General features: G+C 46.0%; 1 protein-coding gene across 1 annotated transcript; it reads left to right on the forward strand.

Moving 5' to 3' along the window:
- Window positions 1-2460: 2460 nt before the first annotated feature.
- Window positions 2461-18469, forward strand: smad7 (SMAD family member 7). Its single transcript, XM_040000699.1, has 4 exons — window positions 2461-3994; window positions 4828-4881; window positions 8054-8125; window positions 17815-18469. The coding sequence occupies exons 1-4, from the start codon at window positions 3529-3531 to the stop codon at window positions 18351-18353; spliced, it is 1131 nt and encodes a 376-aa protein (XP_039856633.1). The 5' UTR covers window positions 2461-3528; the 3' UTR covers window positions 18354-18469.
- Window positions 18470-23119: the final 4650 nt, after the last annotated feature.

The raw sequence follows: 23119 nt of genomic DNA on the forward strand, positions 1-23119 counted from the left end.
GGAAATTTCAAGAGAAAATAACAAATGAGCAACAGGATAATGGGCAAACTACTTAAGCTCATAGGAAGGCAACAGTGACTCAAATAAGCAGAAGTATGCAGAAGTTATGCAGAAGAGCATCTCTGGAATCACAAAGCTTCAAATTTTGAAGCAGATGGGTTAGAGCAGCAGAAGACCACACCGGCTGCCACTCCTGTAGGCCAAGAACAGGAAACTGAGGCTACAGTTCACATGGAGTCACTGTACAAATCACCTTACACTGGTTTGTTGAACAAGTCAGTGAATTCACTGTACTCAGATGGCCTCCACAAACACCAGATCTCAATCCAATAGAGCAGCTTTGGGATGTGGTTTCACATCGTGGATGTGCAGCCAACAAGTCTGCAGCAACTGTGTGATGCTATCATATCAGTATAAACCAAACTCCTAGAGGAATATTGCCAGCATCTTGTTGAATTTGTTGTACGAAGAATAAAAACAGTTCTGAAAGCAAAAAGGAGTCCAAAGTGGTTCTATCAGTATGTACAGAGTCCAGTGAGTGCATGTCGTTTTAATGGCTATACCGTCATACTGTCAAAAATCCAATAAAAAAGACCTTGACCTATTAGTTGGGTGGGGGTGGGTAGGTTCCACAAATATAGTGTTCGCAACACCAAATTACAGGACTCCACCAAGCATGTAAATACACCATCAGTATTTACTTCAGTTATTGTCAGGTGTGGTTTAAAAATACATGAAAACGTTATCACGCAGGGAGGGAAAAATATTAATGAATCCTTGTCCTGCACCTTATTGCAGACATTCCTCGCCAGACTGAAATGGAAACTGGTTAGATAAAATTGGCTACTTCCTGGAGTCTGGGGAATAGTCAGTAACACACACAAAAGGAAGGGCAGGGAGAAGTGGAGAGGGAGAGAGGGGGAGAGGGGAGGGAACAACGTGCGTCTGCAGCGACTTCCACAATACCTCTGACAGACCCTTTCCCCTGACTGATTGCTTCCAGACTTCTTTAACAACAAAAAAAGAGGCGCAGTCCCCTGTGTTGTTTGGGCTGTTGAGTCTCCTCCTGCTCGGCGCCAGTGGGTGATCCTGGGACAATGCGGGTAGCCCGACCCCCATCCATCGACCACAATGCACACCTCTGCCCCCCAGCCCCGCACATCTCTGCAATCATCATTATCAGACACCCCTGTCACCTCCTCCTCTGGACTTGTCTCTGTGGAGGTAAACACATTAAGCCATGTAGGTGACACACACACACATACATGCATATTATTCATGCGCACATTGCAAAGGGTTTGGTACATGCTAGGAGATCCTATCTGAGGGCCTCGGACACTTTGGGTTCAAAGTGCGAATCATTTATTTATTTATTTGAATAAAAAGTGAGTTTATTGAGAGAACAGATCATTTATATGTGCGTATATAGATAAATAAGCTGTCACACTTAAATGACGTTGTTTGTGTTTTGTCTCTTCAGCGACACACAATACGGCAAAACAGATCGAAACGGTAAGAATCAAACCGCTGCGCCTGTCATAATAAATATGGATTCGGCCGATAATAAAGACAGCAGTCATGTGGGCACATCCCATCTGTTGTCAGGCAAGTCGGGAAAGTGATGGGCAAGAGCGCTGGATGAATAAAAGAGGGTGGAAACCGCCGTGTTGATGATTAAAAGGCAGAAAACTGGTGATGCTCGTCCCACCTGGAAACCAAACGTCCAGAGGGCGGCAGCAGCGCGCTCCCGTCTGACTTGGGACATACTGGCCTCTCTCTCGCTCTCTCTCGCTCTCTCTCTCTCTCTCTCTCTCTCTCTCCTTGTGTTAAGTCTTTCAGGCACATTTTTATACGTTAAAAAAAATCCCTAATCCGAACCAGCTTCATCTACGACCCGACATATCCGGTGAGTGGTTGAAGTGTCGCCCTTGGGACTATCCCACGCAGCCCCCTCCCAAGCCAAACCATCCTGAGTAATCATGATGACAAATGCACAAATGTTATATTACCAGAAGAAAAAGGTGGAAATCAGAGTGTTTCTAGCTTAAATGACACACACGCACACATCAGCAACAGAGCTGCTTTAATATGAAGCCAGTGTTAGTAAAGCTGAGATAACAGAGGTATTAGACGTGGTTGGAGCTCGAAAAGGACATTTGAGTTTACAATCATCAAGTAAACTTAAAAAAAAAACGTTTATATGACACTAAGGGGCCAAATTTACGTCACTAGCGCTCTGTCAATTATTCAGCATTAAACAGTGACGAGAGAAATTTCTTGTAAGACTTTATATCATGTCACAGTTTCTCAACTTTACCCTTCTGGGAACTTTTTGCCCCCAAACTTTCCTCCTTTCAAAGGTTTTGTATGTGTGTGTGTGTGTGTGAGTGCGCCGCAGGCTCTGCTTGATCTGTTGTTTGCGCAACACACAATCACATTTCTTTTAAGCGACAGGGTGTCTAGACACACACGTGACCGGGCGCGTCAATGCGCACTGGAGACTGGAGACGGAGCAAGGGCACCCAAACCATCCGCCTCATTTACAGAGAGTCTCATACTCCCCCTCGAGATCGCAGTCGGCGGCTCGCTCTCTCTTCCACGGAAACTTCGCGTGAGATACGAGCTTGGGATTATTTTAACGCTCAGAAAAAAAAAGAAAAAGGTTCGCCTGTGTGTTGAAACAGGTCGAAACGCTCGGCTGCTGGACGAGTGTTCTCTCTCTCTCCGGGCTTTAGAAACGCAACTCAACTTGGGTGAGAGATTCAGACCTGGATTTTTGCTCCCTGGCTCATCTCAACCCGGACAGACCACATCCTCTGCAGACGATTGGCATATTTTGACGATAGCGGATAAACAAATAAATAAATAAATAAAGCCTCCGCATGCCCGGTGGAGAACCGCACTCTGTGCAGTTTGGGTCACGGATTTTTGTGGATTAATGCTCTTGAAGACACGGCAGCGAGCTTCGGTTTTCATGGGATAATTGCCATAACATTTTAGGCTTAATTAGGCCCCACGTTCTGTAATTTCCATTAAAGCTACTGCGAACTGGCAGAAAGCTTTTTTCGTTCTTTTTTTCTAAGGCAGTGTTTATTTGCTGAAAAATCTGCCTGGAGAATTTTTAAGGGGTCAGCTCACTGCTCTGGGTTGCACATCACCAAGTGAAAATTGTAACACATTTAGGCTCCGCGCAGCAGGGTTGCTCCCCCATTCGCTTTAACGATCACATTCTGCTAGGTTTTCGTCATCAGACACAAGTCTTAAATTCTCGAAGGTGATGGTGACTTATCCCCGGAGGAAAAGTTAACTGTCCCGTGAACCCTGCCTGCTTTTTTTGGTGATCTGGTTTGCAGAAGACGGCGAAAGAGACTGGCGTATGCTACAGATTTCCTCTGCTTGTCCAGACCACAGTTTTTCCACCGTCTTTTCTCAGGCTGCTTATCACCGCCTGGACTCGGATCCCGGAATCTTCATGATTTGCGGACACAATGCTCGTTTTTTAGCCGGGAAACCCTCTTTTCGTCCCGCATGTTTAGGACCAAACGATCGGGGCTCGTCCGGCGACTCTGGAGGAGCCGTGCGCCCGTGGAGGGCGACGGGGAAACGGATAGAGGGACGCATGGCTCCGGGGGCTGCTGCATGGGCAAAACGACAAAGGTGGCCAAGTCCAACGCAGGGTCGGAGGCTGAATTGAAGGCGTTGACCCACTCGATACTGAAAAAGATCAAAGAGAAACAATTGGAGGTGCTTTTGCAGGCAGTGGAGTCCAAAGGGGGTGCCCGCAGCCCCTGCTTGCTCCTGCCCAGCAAAGTGGACGCCAAAGTGGGTCAACAGTCTTACTCTCTCCCCATGCTGCTCTACAAAGTGTTCAGGTGGCCGGACCTCAGGCATTCCTCGGAGTTGAAGAGGCTGTCTTGCTGTGAATCCTACGGGAAAATCAACCCAGAGCTTGTTTGCTGCAATCCCCACCACATGAGCAGGCTCTGTGAACTAGGTGAGTTGGATTTTTATGAAAATAGACACGTTTGTTTATTTATCTGTTTATTGGCAGCAAGTATTTTGAATTCTCTGGCCTTATTTCAGAGCAAGTTCAAGTTCAGATGCTGTGACATCATGTCAGAATTACCTAAAGAGCTAATTAGCCTAATTCAAATGACATCACCTCTGTTGGCACAGTTGTGTTGAGTTTCCATAAGGTCAAACTAGCGTGCTGAGACACCCCCCCATACACCTTCCCATCTTTTCGGAAGAAAATCCGAGTTTGGCATGTCATTTGACTAAAATAATAATTGATTGATTGGCCGTGTTGTAAAAACGGTAACATGTATCCTAACGTATCCAAACTTAAAGAACATGCTTTATTTTATTTTTGGCACTTCAAATATGCGCTTTCCAAACAACAACAAAGCCTTTCTGCTATTTAAACCTTTCATAGATGGCATTTCCAAAGTGCACAGGGCTTTACAGTCTTCCAGTCTTTCCACGGTGAAGTTTTTCCAGGGTCTCTGTGTGTATGGGCGTGCATGCGCTCGCTCGCTTGAGTGCGCGCGTTTGCTTGGCGTCCCGGGCCAAAAGAGGCCCGTATCTCAGTTTGTCCTAGACGCTGATAGTGGCCCTTCTGGCGCCAGGCGGCCCCCCCCTGTTTATCTGCCTGCCAATGAAAGGCAATAGCCGCCCAGCCGGCCTCTCAGCCTGCCTCTCCAGGCGGAGCTGACAGACACAAATCTTTCCCCCCTGAAAAATGACAAATCTTATCATAAAGTTTCGATCTCTCCCTTGTTTTCCCTTTTTTTCCCTCATGTACTCATTTTTTTTTTCTCCATACAGAGTCTCCTCCTCCACCATATTCCCGCTATCCCATGGACTATCTTAAACCACCAGGTGAGCTTGCTGTTCATGCATAAATATATGCATTCATGTTATTGCCAGAAGCGCATTTGTTTTTGCATAACATTTCCATCTAAAAGGCTATGTTGCATTTATGAATGTTTGTGTTGTCTGTGCCTCTCCAGTGCGTGTGTGTGTGTGTAGGAAATGGCTCCATGTTATGTTGTGATTTATGATAGCAGTGGAGTGGCACGCCTGGCTGACTGGCTAGCCATTTCCAGCATGGCTGGCAGCCAGGGCAAGGCAGTACAAAGTTGAGACACCAGCTATAGACTGACTGGCACATCACCGGGGGCAGCCTGTGTGTTCCTGTGTGTGTGGCTAAAAGGGGGGGGGGGGGGGGGGGGGTTGTTTGTGTGTTCGTCTATCTCTTGTGAATCGCAGCACAGGGAGAAACAGACAGACAGCGGCGTCTCTGGAGCCAGCCAGTCTTTATCAGCTGAATTAATCAACAGAATGAGGGTGAGGGCTTGTGTGTCTCTAGTGTGTGTCTGTGTGTGTATAGCTGGGGGTGTCACTGTCCCCATTTCCCGGTTTGATGTCTTACAGAACAGAAGAGAGGCTTTGTTGTAATTTCTTCCACATCTAAAGCGTAACTGTTGCAATCGTGTTAATTGTGCACTTCGCTCCACACATCGCTCCTGCTGTCATTCTCTTCCTCTGTTCAGGAAAGTGGCATCAAGTTATGTCAAACAAGGCAGAGTCAGTTTTCAGTGTGTTAAACTTCACACTGTAGCTAGAATAGTGTGAGATCTACATAATTTCCCATCCCGTCCTCTGTGTTTTGTGTTGTTTTTTTGCTCGTTTGCTCATCATCTTGCTGTCTACAAGTGCAGGAGTTAAACAATGACCAGTTAGGCGACCAGCCAGCCAGTTAGTCAGGAGAAGAGGAGAAAGTGGCTTTGAGTGAGTGGAAACAATAGGAAGTCATTGCAGCTGCAGCTGCGGTTCTTCAAAGCCCCCCTCCTCCTTCCCTCCGTCTTTGTCATCACCGCTTTAGCAGTGATGTTGTCCTTAAAGAGCATTTTTCAAAAAGTTAAATATAAGTAGGGTTGATCTAAAGTATTGGAAAGAAAAAAAGAAAAGAAAAGAAAACAAAAAAGCCGCAGCTCAGTCCTCAGTGCTTAACACTCAGCTGATGTGAAGTCTGCCCTGTGGAGTTGCAGTGGCGTCTCCGTACGAGTTCAGTTGGAGACTTTCCCCTGATGAAAGGAAACAAGAATGTAAATAGGAAAAGAAGGCTGGATACACACAAAGGAAATGATTATACAACTCATACCAGCCTGAATGGGAATTAACCCCCCCCCCCCCCCCCCCCACAAAAAAAAAGAAAAACCCACAGAAATGTGTGCGTGCAAGCAGATGTGTCAGTTTTACGCCTCTGCGGAGCGTACCTGCTGCTCTCTTTCCTCGTTCGGTTGCGTTAAGCCCGCGTAGCTGCGGTTGTGGTTACTTGGAGACGACTCGTGTCTGTCTGCGCGTCTCCTTATTGGCAGAGTAGGGTGAAAGAAGTATTAATAAAACACTGCAGCGTGGTGGAGAGTGCACACACACACTTGTATGCACACGGGACAAATAAGCTTATCATGCAAAAAAGTAAAAAAAAAAATAAATAAAAGCCAGGGGTTTTTCCCTACCGCCTCAGGGAACTGTCGGTCATCAGCTTGTTCATGTATCTGGACGTTATTACAGTTTTCTGTAGAATTCTCTGTGTGTTTGGTTTATCTGAGGATGTGGTAAATCCTCATGACATTCAGAGAAATCTGCATGGAGGGCGATTGGACGTTGCTAAATAATTTGCACGGAGCGGAAGGGCCATGAATTTTATGATGATGGTTTTATGATTCCAGCAAGCAGGAAGTGGGTGAGGGTGGGGGGGGGGGGGGGGGTTGCGTGTCATGGTGCCTGCCCACTCCAGCAGTGGCGGTCAATATGAAAGCAGGCCAGACATAAAACGCTACCTTGTTTCAGCTCTGGGGAATATAAATCACACACTGTTTAGTTCCTTCTCTCTGATGCCCCCCCCCCCACCTCAGCCCTGTGGTCAGCTGTGAACTGTTGCCCGGGAGACCAGGGCAAGGCCGTTGGCAGCCGGTGAAAGCGAGGCAGGCTCGGGTTATGCCCGTGCATCTCGTTACCGTGACCGCAGCAGCATGGGCTGCGTTTGGACGGGCCGGGGTGGGAAGGGAGCAGCGAAACCGCTCTGGTTGGCTCTCTGTCAGCTGCTTTCAGCAGAAACACAATAGCACTCCTTGCCATACGTGGATTACTTCTGTAGGTGCAAATAAATATAACGCTTTTTGGCGCACTGTTGAGCAGTCAGAGCGCGTGCTTTGGAGTTGGGAAAACTTCACTGACCTTACACTTCAGTGAGAGTGGCGCTGACCACCGCTCCATACTGTGGTGGTGAGCATTGTTGACGCAAAAGGAATATATCATTAATAAATCCCAAGCTACCAGCAGCAGTCTGCATTGGTCCTAGCCCTCTCCCAGCACACGCTGTGGTTTTGTTGAAGCTCCATTCAGGTGTCGTGTTGAAACTAGTCTACATTACAAGTCTTAGTGGGAGTTTAGCATTCAAATGCAAAGCGAAGGAGAGAGCAGGTCTAGTTTTCTCTGTATTGCGCGCATCTGCTGGTTCACCATGAAGAACATTTAGAACAAGCAACTTTTTTTTGAGCCCACTAAATGATTTCGAGGCTTGTTTTTGCATCTTTGACAGCTCTGTTTGCTTTTTGGCGTGAAGACTCCGATGTCGGTTTGACATTCAGATCTTTTACACAAGCCCGGTCTACTCAGACCCAGAGCGGTCGTGTAATGTTGGGTTATTGAGCGGGGTTTATCGTGCCCAGACTGAACCCTCCGCTCAGTCGTTAGCAGAAAGAATACACCTCTTTTTGGATCAGCAGCTCGTCTGTGCAGGGGAAGCCGGGCTAACGTTCCTCCTGAAGCAGTGGATTATGGGGGATTATCAGGGGTGTGAGAAGCGCTCCGCTGTAAGTCTCCTGTGCGTATGTGTGAGGGTGCGAGCTTCGTCGTCAGCGTCTTCATTAGGCATTGATTTCACCAGAGTGATTGATGGCCTCGCAGCTGCTGCTGTGCTGTCTCCTCTCACTGCCATGTAAATGCACACACACTGATTCAAACTCTTCTCTTTCTCCATTAGATTCTCCAGACTCTGGACCTTCATCCAGTGAAACTGGAGGAACGACTTACTCGGCCCCTGTGGGGCTTTCAGGTAAATATTCCTACTATTACCCATTTTTCTGCTCTTTTTCTCCCAATCCATTCCACTTATGTCTTCCTTTTCCTCTTCTATTGATTCTTCCCAACAACCACACGTATTCCCTCCATACTTGCGATGATGGAGGCGGTGATTGTGGGGGCCCCTGCTTCCCCTCTGTAATAAAAAAAGCCGTTGAAGGAGGGCGGCGTATTTCTCCCACATCCACATAAATTCCTCCCTCCTGGCTCTTTGAACAACGCTCCACTCTTCTCCTTTTCCTTCCCCGTTCCCTCTCATCCCCTTTCCGTGTTGTGTTGTAATGGAAGACAAACACGCTCAAGCGTTGTTTGGAGAAGAATATGTTCTGTGTGTGTGGTATTGAGGGAGGAAAAATGTGAGCAAAAAAAGCTGGCTTCGACAGACATGAGTGTTTGTTTGGGTGTGTTTGCGCGTACAGGGGACGTATTTGTTAGATCCTCCTCCGGGCTCTGTGGGGATAAGAGTGAGACACAGGCGTCTTTCTTTCTTCAACCTCCCTGGCAGGATGTATTTCGAGCTTCTTCGGCGTTTCCCGCATAATCTCCCTCTGGCATCGCCGCCTTCCCTGCCCGTTGCCCCCCATCCGCAGGCTCCAGACTAAGATGGGTGTTCGCGAGAGAGAAAGAGTTTGTTCGCCGTTTGCCTGAGATTGCTCTGTGCTTTTCTCCGCTTTCCTTGGCCTCAGATGGTTCTCATTACCGGGCCTTTAAAGCCTGTTTTATGTCAGTTGGTGTTCGCTGCCCGTTCCACCCCCCTCCTTTGTTTAGTGGTGGGGTTAGCCTGCTTGTCTGCCTGTGTGTGTGTTAGAGGAACAGAGAACCTAAAAATCAGTCTCTACTCTCCTCCGCCTCCTCTGCCAGACCATCAGATGGACACTAAAGTAGGCCCAGTGTGCATTAACTAAAGACACATTTTAGGCCCAGTTCAAGCGGTGAAACCCAAGAAGTGGAGTCTTAACAGGCCTCCTCGTACTCCCCTCCCTTTCTTTTTCCCCTCCCTCAGTGAAGTATACACGCCACCCCTCCTCCTCCTCCTCCTCCTACCCCTGTTTTCTTTCCTGGCGAGGGTGACATGGCAGCGTTTCAGTGAATGGGTCTCCTCAGTAAAAAGCATTAGAGGTAGAAAAGGCCAGGCAGGGTGGCTCCAGTGCTCTGCCCTCATGATTTCCCTGGCAAGCCAAGAAAAAAAATGGCTAATCCATTCGTCCTCTCACTCCCTCCCTTCCTTCATTCCCTGCTTCCCTCTTTGCTCCCTCCCTCTGGGGCTCTGACAAAAGAAACATGGCTCTCCCAGAGGCCCGCTGCTGACCTTCTAATTCACTCACTCTGCCCTTTTTATGTTCTTCTCCAGACATATTTACAGAGAGGGAGAGGAGGGTGGCTCTCAGGGAAGGAGAGTGGGAAAGACTTGGGAGTGAGCAAGAGTTGTGCCACTTCTTCTCTGCTTTGGCGTTGTAGTGCAGTAATTAAGTGCTCGTTGTCTGTAGGAGAAGGCTCGAGCTGTAGATCTAATGCGCAACTGCACCTGAGGCGAGAGCACAAGCTTGACCAAAGGACATCAGAGTCGGGAAAGAGGAGGCTCTTTCTCTGCAGGAAAAGCCATCCAGGCAGGAAGGAGTTAAGTGAGCTGTGACAGCGACAAGCGCAAATGCAAACTAGGCTGCCTGCCAGGCTACCAGCTCCAAAGCTCCTCTCGCTGGCTCACGTCATCAGCTTGAAACAGAGTAGAGAGGAGGGAAAAGAAGAGGAGGAGGGGTCGATGGCTGGAGGCCTGGAGCTGGGTGTCGGGGTGCTGATCTCTGTTTGAGCTGGGAGTGAGGGCTTGGATCAGGGGTTTGGATTGAACCAAGAACAGAAGAGAGAGATCAAAAAGAGAGATTTTGAAATGGAGAGCAGGCCAGGGTTAAGAGGGTGCTGGACTCTGAGTTATGAATCTGTAGGGTGTTATGTTAAAAGCCATATAGTGCATTCAGTTGAGTTTATGAGCAGATCAGGTAGCATTCACATTGCCAATCATTCATTTTGTTAAGTTTAAAGAGGCTTGCAATATGTTGTTGGTTGTGAGTTTTTGAATTCGTGACTTGTGAATTTGAAGATATGGAAGTCTGGATCAGACATTAACTGTCAGCTTTCTGCACTTTATTGTTAAAGCCTTCTTTAAAGTCAAGTTACCGGCCACCACTGTTGATGTTCCCACTCTCTGGGATGTATAGTGTTGTTTGTGTGTCGGTGGCATGCCTGTTGGTGCCATTGGGGACTGACCCGGAGTGCCTATGCGTAACAGGATCCTGTCTTGCTGTGGTGACATGTACGCATGCACACACGCACACACATACAGTTTTTGACACATACACACAGGCGGGCAGATAGAATGACTTGGTGTGAGCCCTGGCGCATGGCCGACTGTCACACAGGCGCTTCCTCCCAGTGCAGGTTAAATTTAGGTCCAGTTGTATTCTTATACCACCAACCAGTCACCTCACTCGACAGACAGTCGGCCAGCCCTGTAGTCAGTCAATTAGTCATCCAGTGAATCGGCTGGAGGTTTAACCTTCATCAGAGATTAAATTTAGTCCTGGCACCTTGGCTCATTAAATCAAACTAGTTCTGCTGTCATGTTGAAGGTCCCAGAGAAACGGCCCATTTTTGGTGCAAACCGAGGGCGAGATAAGGCCTGTATGTTTGGTATGAAGTATTAAATACCTAAGACGGCATCTTACTTTTTTTTTTTTTTTTGCAAAAGAACCTCCAGCAATTAGGAGCTCAGCTCAGAAACAGAGCACCCTCAGTCTCCCTCAGCATTCCTGCCTTGTTTGGGTTAGCAGGGAGAGGAAAGGGCTGCGCAGGATATGACCTCATGTCTTTGAGGAAAAGGCGAGCGGACAGGGAGGCAGCTGAGGCCTCATCTTGACGGAAAACAAACAGTGGAGTGCACCGAAGGAGAGAGAGAGAGAGAGAGAGTAACTGAAAATTTGTTTTCCTTAAACCATGAGAGAAACGCGTACGGCACCCATTACGGTAGAGCGAATTCGCACTTTTCTGACCGTAACAGGGTTTCTGTTTTGGTTGTACCTTCATTCCTTTTTGGTTAGATCTTCTTCTTCTTCTTTTTTTAAATTTCTCCTTTGCCTGAACAGTAAGAGGAAGGAATGGAGAGGGAAAGAAGATGGCGGCTTTGGGTGGAGAGGGAGAGAGGCAGAGAGAGAGGTGGCCGGCTCCTCTGCTCTCTTCTCTGTAATTTTGGAGGCTGTGCGTTAGCCAACGAGTTGAGCCGAGCAGAGCTGGGCCGCCCCGTGCCGGGCCAGGATCTCTCATTACTCCCCACTTCCTCTCCTTGCGCGGCAGCCAAACCGCCTCTTGGCAAGGGACTTAATTTTGGTTTTGGCTGTCCTCTGTTCCCCACCCTGTGTCATTATGCTGCACAAATCGAAAAAACAGCGCACACAGACAGCAGAGGATAGAGAGGTGGGGGGTGGAAAGAGAAGGGGAAGAAGAGGAAAGCGTGTCTAGTTTTTGCGAAGCTTCACACGCTCCCTGTCCTCTTGCAGCATCGCTTGCAGTTGAAAACATTTACCTACCTTTGCTGAGCTCGTTGATTGAAAAGAGGCCCATGCAGATTTGGCCATGAGCCAAAGCTGGAGGGAAGCCCAGAACAAGATGAACATTGTTTTGGTTTGCAGTCACTCTGTGGAAGTGGATTTTGACATTACCTCAATGTATGAAGATATGAATGAAGGAGGGAGGCGAGGGAAAGAAAGAGAGAGGCAGAGCGTGCGAAGTGGAAAGAGGAAGGAAGGGATAGAAGCCGTCTTTAACTGGATAAAAACAGGAATGGAAATAAGTGGAGACACATGCCTGTAAACCTGCGTGTGTGTGTGTGTGTGAAATTTCTAGTGTGACACAAAGTACTGCCGTCTCCACCCTCCCGCCTGCTCATTCATGTAGTCGGTTTGTCTTTTGTGTACTCAGAGTGGAGGGGTGTGTATTTGTCTCTCCCTCTCGCTCTGTCTCTTTTCATCTTGGTGACAGGCCCAAACCCCGTCGGTAGCCACATCTCTATCCTGAGCATTGGCACAACCACCCTCACCCACACACCCACACACACACACACAAAAGCGCACGCACATGCATGCTCGCTCGCAGACGCGTAGAGGTGTATGACGATTAATATCAGAGTAAGAATGCAACAAAAACCTCTGATCATATGCAACTGGCTCTGCTAGCTGTTTAGTTCCCACGGTGTGTTTTTTTGGTGTTTCTGTGCCACAACAATGCAGGTTATTGTCTGTCCATCTGTCTGTGTGTATAAATGGCTCCTGAGATACAGATCCTGCGGGTAATCTCTCGACCTGTGCGTTTGCAAAAAGTGAGCCGATGACTTCACTGCAGTCTGCCTGGCACCTTGTAGCCAACTAGCTGGTGTTTATTTGTCCTGTCACCCTGGGAAATCAGGGCTGCAGGGAGTGGCTGTGTGTGTGTGTTGGGGTCAGCTTGATGAAGTGTTGGAATAATAACTCAGCAGGAGCAGGGAGGAGGTGTAACACGGAAACAAGGGTGTCCTTGAGTGGAAAAAAGTATTGTGCTGCAATTTAGTGATAATGTGGATCCAGATGGAAGCCGCCGGCCGCCCCGTTTCATTACGAAACGGCCCTGTGTTTTGTCACAAGCCGCGGAGAACACCACGCCTGAGCGACTTCAAGACATGCGGATCGTGTAATTACGGCAGGAACGTCCACTCAAGAGAAAATTATACCAAAGATGGAGACATTTGGGGGGGGGGGAGGCATGCAACATTTCTTCTCCTTATCTCTCTCCCCCCTCCGTCGTGGCTGGATGGTTCATGTTAGAGATGGCGTGTCTGCAACTCATTCTCTCTATCTGTGTTTCTGCAAGGAGTCAGATCTGTTGATAGCGAAACCGTGCCACTCCCCTTGGTGGTTTTCCTGCCATCGGGGCTTATTTATGTTTCCTGAGCTAGGGGGCGGGGAGTAAGACTTTGCATCGTACCCAACCTGCCACTCTGAAGCACCACTTCCTCTGTCTGCTACTAAACCCACCGCCTTTCAGTTGTCTTCCTTTCTTTCTTTTTTTTTTTCCTACTCTGCCTTTTGGTGCATCATTCCTTCTTCTTCGCTCTCAATTTGCAAATGGTGGCATTCGACAGGCACAATGGGACACTTAGAGCAGTAAAAGTAGTTTCACTGCTTGATGCACGGTGAGAATGGCCGTATTAGTCATTTTTGCACATTTGCACCCCCCCTATGCCACTTCTATAAATGGCTTATATCACTTGACGTAGCATCAGTGTGGACTTACCAAGAAATGTCAAGATGCATTGTGAGTAATGCAGGTGACTTGCAGGATTTTCATTTTCTCATCTTCTTTCGCTTTCTTGTTTTTTCAATGTTAGCTTGAGTTTGTATTCTTTGAAGAAACAGTGCAATTGAGTTGATAAATAACATAATTTAGCCCAAGTTAATGGCTTTTTTTTTGTTAATGGCTGCATGCTCTGCTGCACAACAAGTAATCAATCACAAACAAGTGTAGACTTGGTCGTTGTCTTTCAGCACTTGAGAAACACCAGCCAGACTGTATACTGTCTATAATCTGTGGTCTGTGCTAATGTGAGACAACGGTAACACGCAGAACAGCTGACATTTCTGTCTCTTGCAGTGAAAAAAGTGAGCTGATCAGCCAGTAGTAGTTGTGAGAAGGCGGAAAGTTTGCTGTTGATTACACTAAAATCAATGAGACTACATTTCTTTGTGAACACAGAGTGAGAAATGCCAGGCTTTCAGGCGCACACACACACAAACACACAGGGTTGAGCATATACGTCATGGCAGAGAGAGCAAAAGGAATGCCTCAAGGTTGACCCTTGACCTCTGGGATAGACTTTCCCCCTGCTTGAGAGAGGGTGTTGACTTGGAAAATAAGGCACCGTGAAGGGTCCTTTCCCCCACCCCAGTTGTGTTGTATCCTTTATGTCTTCCTCATTCCTGTTTTCAGCTGCGCTCTGTGTGTGTGTGATGACGACAGGGTCATTACACGTCTGAGTTGAGACAAGCACAAACACACACACACACACACACACATAGCTCTCAGGGATCGATGCGAGACGGTTCTCAGGAGCCTCCTCACTATTTGCAGATGTTGAAAGTGTAGTTCAGAACAGAAGGTTGGAGGTTTTTTTGTGTGTGTGTCCATGATGGCGTTAATGTGTAATTCTGTGACAGTGCTGACTTCTAAGAATAGAAACAACTTGGTGTGTGTGTGTGTGTGTGCGTGGAGTCAGACAGAGGTAATGATTAACCTTTGCAGACTGTGTAAGAGAAGCACCTAGTCTACCACCCCCACTCCACCCCTCCTCCCTTCAAACTGAGTCCAATTGTCTCAGCTAGCGTGGCGTCCGCTCTTTAAGCCTGGGGACCATTAAAAACCACAGGGGAGCTAACACCCTGACCATTTGCCAAATCTGCTATTATGTGCTAAAAATGCTGCTCTGCATGGGATGTTTATTTAACAACATGTATTTATAATTTCCTCATATGCTGCAGCGGACTTATCTCCAAGCTGATGGTGCATTAAATACCAAAAATGAAGAAAAAAAAATACAGCTAGAAATATGCTGATTTGCTCATAACCAGTAGTCACGTTAGCCCATACATCCTGCAGCATCATTTTGGCATTCTTCTTAGTAAACTAGCATGAAAACTGTTTTTCTGTTTGGGGATAGAGGGGTGGGGGGTTACATGTGGACCCCATGGGACAGAGCAGCAGACAGGGGCAGAACATAAAGGGCTGGGGTGACAGATGGCCTGAGGGTTGCTAGCTAGCCAGCTTATCTCCAGTGATGAAGTAGCCTGAAAGGACAGGGTGCAGACGAGCAGGTGGGGGTAGGCTGGGGCTAAGACTTGGACGGGCAGACGGATGCACAGACGAGAGAATAAGACAGCCTTCGGAGCATTTCAGAGACCGTATCTGATGGAAACACGCTAGGACAGGCGCTCTGACGGCACAGTTTCGCATGCACCTACACCAGACGCACCTGAAATAGTGTCAGACGGTAACGCGAGGAGGCAGACTGGCAGACACCTCGCAAAAAATGTGTTAAAAATTTAAATCAGTTTAAATGAGTCTCGCCTCACACTCAAGGCGCATCGATATGGGGGCCCACAGATAAAGAGTGTGTCTTTCACCTATATTAATATATGTGTATGTGTCTGTTCATTTAATGTTCATCAGTATGAGGTGTAAGCTCATCTGCTGTCAGGACAACCTGAGAACATACTCTTCCTGAGGCGGCACCCTAAGGATCTTGGCTGGTTTCGGCTCTGCTGCTTTGCTGAACAGTGAAAGTTGGTGTTTGTTTACCTGTGAGGGCCATTTGAGCTGGATTATGAGTGGCATGCACTGTTTATTAGAGCTTGGATCAGGCCTTAACTTAACTGTCCAGCAAGACGGCACTTGTAGTGTTCTTTTAAAAATACAGTGGTGCAGCTTTAAGCTATAAAAGGATTTGAATCCTACTTTCCGTGCTGCTTTGCTACTTGGCCTGTCTATTATAAGTTCCCTTTCCGTTTGTCTGCCTTGCGTACGTTTTATCCTTTCATCTCTTTTCTCCTCTGCGGTTCTCGCTTACCTGCAGTCTGAGCGAGCTTCTGAGAGGGGAGGATGACTAGGGAGATGGGGGAAGGAGAGGGTGGGGGGGTGAAACGCAGTTAGTGTAGTCCTGAATAGCAGGGTGTTTTCAGGCTGCAATGACAGGCTCAGACAGGCAGCCGCTCTAATGACCTCTGACGCCAGGCCCTGTCTCTCTCAGCAATAACAAACACACAAGGGCCCCACAGGTGAGCTCTGCCAGCAGGCCCGCTGTCAGCTGTTAAGAAAGTCCAGTCCACTCGGTCCTCTTTGCCCATCAGCCCCTGTACGTGCAAGACTGTGTGACACCGGCCTGAGATACAGATGACACTTTCTGTCTCTTATCTCAAAGATGAACCTTTCGTTTCCTCCAGTTTGGCCTGAGGTAGAGAGCTAGGTACTTAGTTTTCCCCAGCACCCCACGAGGATGGATTTACGATAAACTCCCCGAGGCTCGGCTCAGACCAACTTCAAAGAGCTCAGCCGCTCTTGTTTTATGGAAGGCATGCTCCTTTTTTTTGGTGCTCCCTTCTCTCTCCTCCTGTTTCTGTCTCTTCCCCCGGTGTTGTCTTTGTCTCCCTTTTTTTTTCTTTTTTCTCCTCTAATGAAGGCTAATGACAGGCTGGGGTAAGTCGGCTTGGGCCAGCACAGATCCTGCCACATTAATGTTGCAGTTTTTCTCAGACGGGACCTTCCAAATTACCGGTTACATTCACAGCCACTGCCAGATTAAAGAAAGAGGGGGGGGTGGCTGTGGAGTTGAATGGGCTCTGTCCATTTTTTTCATATCTGTTTCCCTTTGCAAACTGTTTTTTAACCTTTGCACGTCTCCTTTTGTAAATGTGTGTGTGTGTGTGTGAGGAAGACGGAAAGTATAAAAGATGGCCGAACAGTTAGAAGTTGAGGCGATTATACGATGACACCCCCCCCCCCCCCCCAAAGGCTCCTAAAAAACCACGAGAGGAAGCAAAGTTGCAAAAGTAACAGTCAAAATATGTGAAAAGCCTTCCCTCCCCTGCCCACCCCCTCTTTCTTTTCCTCTCGCCCTCTCTTCTCTGTCTCCCTCTATTTCCCTTGCGCCTGACTGGCTCCCACTCTTCTCTCTGGGAGTAGCTGGGAGCCAGATTTCTGTGGAATAGAGATATGAAGGGTTGGGAGGGTGGCGAGGGGGCGCGAGGCATGGCGCAGGAGGCACTCTAAAGGGTGGTGGAGGGGGGGGAGTTTGGAAACTGGAGCGTGGCCAACGCTACACTTTTTTTTACGCTCAAGAGAAACTTTAGACTGCAGAGGCCTAGCTTGTCAACGATTCAGACAACTGGGAGGTTTTTGAGAGTTAACAGCCCGCCTTGCTCGTCAGCTAAACACGGTTTACATGTTTACGGGAGATGGAGCCTTCCAGTTCCTCTTGCCATCTCAGGTTAATCTCCGTCACGCATAAATTCGAAGACGGTTTCCTATCATTTCCTCCAGTGGGGTGAAGCTCGTTGCCATCGAGAGAGAGACGGGGAGACGATCGGACAGTCGGTTGACGTCAGCACATTGTTGGCCACGCCGCAACAAAAATACAGCGAGCCAGACAGAAGATAAGCATTTAATGCCTAGATAAATATTGTACTGCGTGTGGACGCTTGCCTGCCAGTGTCTCAGAGTTGCTTTTCTTGTCTGAAGTCCAGGAATTCCAACATGGTTTTCCTGTGTGGCAGAAATCGAGGATGACAGTTTAGCTTTGGCTCTTGACAAAAGCAAATTCCCCATTTCCCAAACAGGGAATGAGGAAGAAACTGTTCTGAAGTAGTAACGTTTTAATACGTTTTGGGAGTGTTTTTCCTCGACATAGTTGACTTTTTCTTTACCTCTTGATCTACTTTTACTAGCTGGCATGTTTATAAAACAATGTTCTTTTCTGGTTTTATGTCTCTTTACTCTCCTCTCCTTTCGAGTATTTTATTGCCTAATGTTTCCGTGTCATCGTGTTTTCTCGAATCTAACCCTCTCCTTCTCTTGACTCTTTTCTCCTTTCAGATTCCCTGGCATTGCAGGAGTCTGGCGAGCGGGCCCACTGGTGCGTGGTGGCATACTGGGAGGAGAAGACTCGTGTCGGGCGCCTCTACTCGGTCCAGGAGCCCTCTCTGGACATCTTCTATGATCTACCTCAGGGGAACGGCTTCTGCCTGGGCCAGCTCTGCTCCGAAAACAAGTCCCCGCTGGTGCAGATGGTGCGGGCCAAGATCGGCTATGGTATCCAGCTGACGCGCGAGCCGGACGGGGTGTGGGTCTACAACCGCAGCTGCTATCCCATCTTCATTAAGTCGGCCACACTGGATAACCCGGACTCGCGCACGCTACTGGTGCACAAGGTGTTCCCTGGATTTTCCATTAAAGCTTTTGACTATGACAAGGCCGGCAGCTTGCAGAGGCCCAACGATCACGAGTTCACGCAGCAGCCTCGCACAGGCTTCACAGTGCAGATAAGCTTTGTGAAAGGCTGGGGACAGTGCTACACCAGACAGTTCATCAGTAGTTGCCCATGCTGGCTGGAAGTCATCTTTAACACCCGATAGCAGCAGCAGCAGCCTTCCCCCTCTTCTTCAACAGCCCTCACAAACGGACTACACCCACGTTCCTTGTTTTTTTTTTTTCCCCTTCTCTCCACGGGGAATAAAAAAAGGATTTAAAGGAAGAAGAAAGTCTAAAATTCTGACGGGACTTTTGTTTAATAAATGACTAGGATTTAATTAAAGAAGCGAAAAAAATGTATTTTATGTTATATATAAATATATTATTAATTGTAAATATGAAGACGTTTTATATGCATCATTATTTATGTATTGTGCAATGTGTTGATGAGAAAAAAAATAAGATGCACTTTGCTTAATATAAATGCAAAACAAAGAAATGCCAAAATAATAATAAAAAAACAAATACAAATAATATTTCTTGTCCGGTCTTACTTTGGAGTTGTGGTGGTCTCATTCATTCATCCATGTTTCCTTTCAGTGCATAATTCAAATAAGATTATTTGAATGGATCCACATGTCAATTCTTTAAAACCCATCTAATTTGATTCTGTCTTCATTACACCCAAAGTCAACAGTGGCTTAACTTTATATTACTGAGGGACTTTGATGTTGAGCCACGGATCTTAAAAGCATTTCCCTCCCCAGACGAAATGAGTCAGACAGTGACAGAGCCATAACTCACTGTCCGTGCTCCAACGGGCTCATTATGCCTTTTAAAATTGTCTGTTTTTCCTGAGTTATTTGGGGGATGAATGTCCCTCTTCCTCTCTGTCATTAAGAAACTGATGACATCACAGCCAGGAAGCCCTAATGACAAACTTCAGGAACCAATAAAGTCAACAGAGGGTCCGGTTTCCTGGAGGCGCAACTTTATTTAAAGGGCTGATAAAAACAAAAAGAATGCAGCATTAAAACAATCGCAGAAGAATTTGGTGCCACACCTAAGGAAATTAAAACTTTACTGGAAGATTACAACTTCACTTAGACATCTCCAGATATCAGAGGGGTGTATCGAGCATGCACTTGGAGATGTTGGCACATTAACAGCCTATTTCTCAAAACAGGGCAAACCAAAACAGATTTCCTTCTAACAAACACGTATATGCGTGAGGCATGTGTGTGTGTCTGTCTGGGTCCCGTCCTGTTGCTAGTCAGATGGGTGTCTGTGAAGAGGATTACTACTGTAAGCCTGCTTTACCCACACACACACTGTTTCAAAGACCTACATTCACAAGACCCACTTTCCACGCCATCCAATCCCCTCTAACCACCCCATCCTGCACTCTGCTAAAGAACACATGGCATTTCATAGAGAATACCAGAGACAAAAATCCTATTTACTGATAGCAACTTTGCAGTGGAGACAGAAAGATGTCTGTATGTTTTTCTTCATGTCCTCCTTATTTGATGAAACCCTTTAGAAGTGTCTGAAATATCAGACCTTTCAAATAGATCTTGTCCAGCATAATTAGTGGGGAATTTATGTGCTTATATGTTTCTTATTGCTGCATTTTGCTTGTCTATTTGAACAACCTTTAAAAAAGAAAAAGACTGAAAAATGAAAACTTTTTGCTAGTGATGTACTACACCATAAGACTAAGAATCACAAACATAAAGCCACATTGAAAAAGATATATCAGCAAGTGCTTGTGGCTGAAACACAAGGATGGATGCATATTTATATTCTTTCTTATTAAAGACTGTGCTCAACACCTACACAACTTTATATCTTTGTATCTCCTTCAAAACCCACAAAGAAACCTTCACACAGAGACAGTCACTTAAATCAAAATCTATTTCCACATGATGGGACCCTTAAATCTCATGGCTATCTGTGTGTGTGTTGTGTGTGTCCTTCGAAACAATAATCCCCAACCCTGCTAATACAGCTAAAGCGGCTCGGAGCTGTGTGTGGTTGTGTGTCCTTATATCCATGACCCATGACTTCTCCAGACAGGGTGACCCCGATTCAATAATTCCATTAAAAGTATTGCAGATTTCTCCAGAATCTCTCGTCAGCATGTACACGTACACAGCTAAAGTAAGCTGTTTGTGTGAATCGCTTCTAGGAAAAACACGAGTGATTTAGTTCCACAGTATTTGACTCAGTATGTTTAAATGAGTCTGTTTTAGGAAAAAACAGCAAAAACGCTGCCTTCAACATCTTCTACGGAAAGAATATTCAGCCAAATAAATACAATAATGAAGACTTTTTTTCTAGCTCTTTTTGAGAATGAGGTGTTGTATTATAAATTAGTGGAATTGGTGAAGCGGTGCCCCCAGTGGTATAATGCAGTAAATGGCAGCTAATCCCAGTTGAGCAAACGAGTAGCATTTATTGATAAAAATTTGGCGTTAATATACAATATACCTTTTGACTGTCAAATGACAGTTATGCTACTGTGAAACTGTCAGTGGTTAATGCTAGCTGAAGTAAGTCCGAAGTGAACTAAGAAACAGCCGGTCACGCCTTGTACCAATTTAGCACACTTGTACCTTTAGCACATCAAAATGTGGTGTAGCAAACGTTTTAAAAAAACCGCCCGTTGTGTTAGCTTACTAGTTTGCCATTAGCCAAATTTCCAGGGGTAAGCTCCTTAGACTTCCAGTGGTATAAATAACATCAAATACCATGTTTTAGCTAGACTAACTGTTTGCTATGGCTGGATACTTCTGTAAACAAAGTTCCCCAAAGTCACCATGGGACAAGACTATCACCTGGATACTGACCACTTAAGCTCCAGCCACAAGAAGAAGTGGCTATCAGCATCAGGTAAGCAGTGTTGGGAATGGCATGTTACGGCCATTAAATATTTTGGTAATGCAGAAATGTACCACATTATTATACTGAGTTCAGTAATCCCATTGCAGTTATGGCATTTCTTATGTTACTTAAGTTCTTCAGATATCTGCCAGATGGGTGGATAGAAATAATAATAATAATGATAACAATTTAAAAAGTCAAGCATGTCTATTTCTTCCTGTGCACTTTCACTACAATGAGCTAATTTCAGGAAGGAGGAAGTTGGTAGAGTGGTCTATAACTTTTGAGGAGTGTCGATATGGACTTTGCTTTTATTTCCATTGCACCAAAGAACAAGAGCCTAGTGTTAAAGTGCAAACTGCATTAGGACAGAAACAATACTCCTAGCACAATGTCTGTGCTTTGCAAGTGCCTGCACACACAGCAAAGAACCCTGAGTGTATGCCAACCCCAGCCCAGGAGCCAGACACTGAACTTCAATAGGTAACACAGGTAGCCTGTAGTAGCGTAGCCTGCATTTCTATCTGTACATGTTTGCACAGTAGAATTACAGTGGCAGTAACTCTGAAGTTTCTTTGGACTGGTTTTTCAATTTAGCTTTGTGTTTATATTTAAACACTAAAAGGAAGCTTGTGTGTGTGTTCATTAGGATGGGCATTGGTGTCACTGTGTGGGACTGAATGGACTGTGGGTTTTTATTGTTAACAAGTAATTAACTTACAAAGCTTCCGAATAAAACAACAGTAATGTAATGACTAGGGTAACAAATTAGTTTGTCCAGAGAGTACTCTTAAGTAACATAATGTATCAACAATCAACAATTAATGCAGTATTTTGTGTAACAACGTAACACCGCAGGTGAGTAAAATACATAGTCTCTCGTCCCCCCCCAATGGCTTTATTGGTGCTTTATTCTGCTTTTTGAACATCTTGTAAACTCTGCTGGGGGAATTTTGCATTTAAGGCTTGCTGGCAGGATGAAAAGAAAAGGAGAGAAAGAAGGCTTTCTGTCTTTCTTCTCTTCACTCATTTCTAGAAATGAGTGAAATCCAGAATTTTTTCACTTAATGCATCATATTTTAAAGGTGTAGCACCTGCAGAGATTCCCTATTTTGCAGGAGCACCTGTGTGATGGTGAACTGTGAGTATAAAAAAATGAAATAAAATGAAATCTAAAAATACAAAATAATTCTTTCACATGAAATTAAAATGTCACAAGGAAAAAAGGTACTCACTGAATGGCTCTGGCCCTGCTGTGCCCCTGATTCACTGCTCATACCTAAACAAACCAATAGCCATGCATCAACCAAACCTCTTAAACACACGTACTGCAGGGCAATTCCCATAGAGTAAAGTAAAAACCATCCAGAGCGTCACAAGTGGTGTTGGGACAATTTATACAGTGTTGTATTAGAAAAACAAAGTTCAGACATTGGTGACCTTGGTTACAGCCATGGTGGCAGGTTATAATATTTTTCTATCAGGGTCACTTCACTATCTCAACCAATAGTACCTCTATTCTTCTGGATTCTCGCCACCTTTGGCAGTGTCTTTCTTCTATTGCTATTGAACCACTGGGTTAGCAGCTAATTCAGTCAGTATCCATATTTGTGACATGTGCTATATGTGGGCCTCCTGTCCTTCAGTTTTTTTCTGTCCTTGTGCATGTATTACTTCGTCTACCTGCTTCTCAACAGCTGAGTGAATCCCATTGATCTGGGTGATTTATAGCTTGAAGTTCTGCTCTGTCACAAAGGAGATAGTTGTTGCAAGCTGAAGCTTGTAAATTAGTTTTTCTTTTTTTTTTTTTAATTGAAGCTGCCTCCTCACTCACCAGGGTTGCAGGTCCAATAGTTGTTTATTGCTTAAGAAGGTTCCTAACTGACCTGGAAGTAGCTTCATAATGACAGCTGGCTAATTCAAATTAAAATACCAAGTGCTTCCTTTATAACCTCCTTTAGTGTAGGACACGCAATGGATACTCCTTGTAAAAGGAGGTGAGATAATACCGCTCTGTATTTCACAACTGCCATTTAAAGAAAAT

Source organism: Simochromis diagramma, unplaced genomic scaffold (assembly GCF_900408965.1).
Source record: "Simochromis diagramma unplaced genomic scaffold, fSimDia1.1 OVJJ01000596.1, whole genome shotgun sequence".
Taxonomy (NCBI): domain Eukaryota; kingdom Metazoa; phylum Chordata; class Actinopteri; order Cichliformes; family Cichlidae; genus Simochromis; species Simochromis diagramma.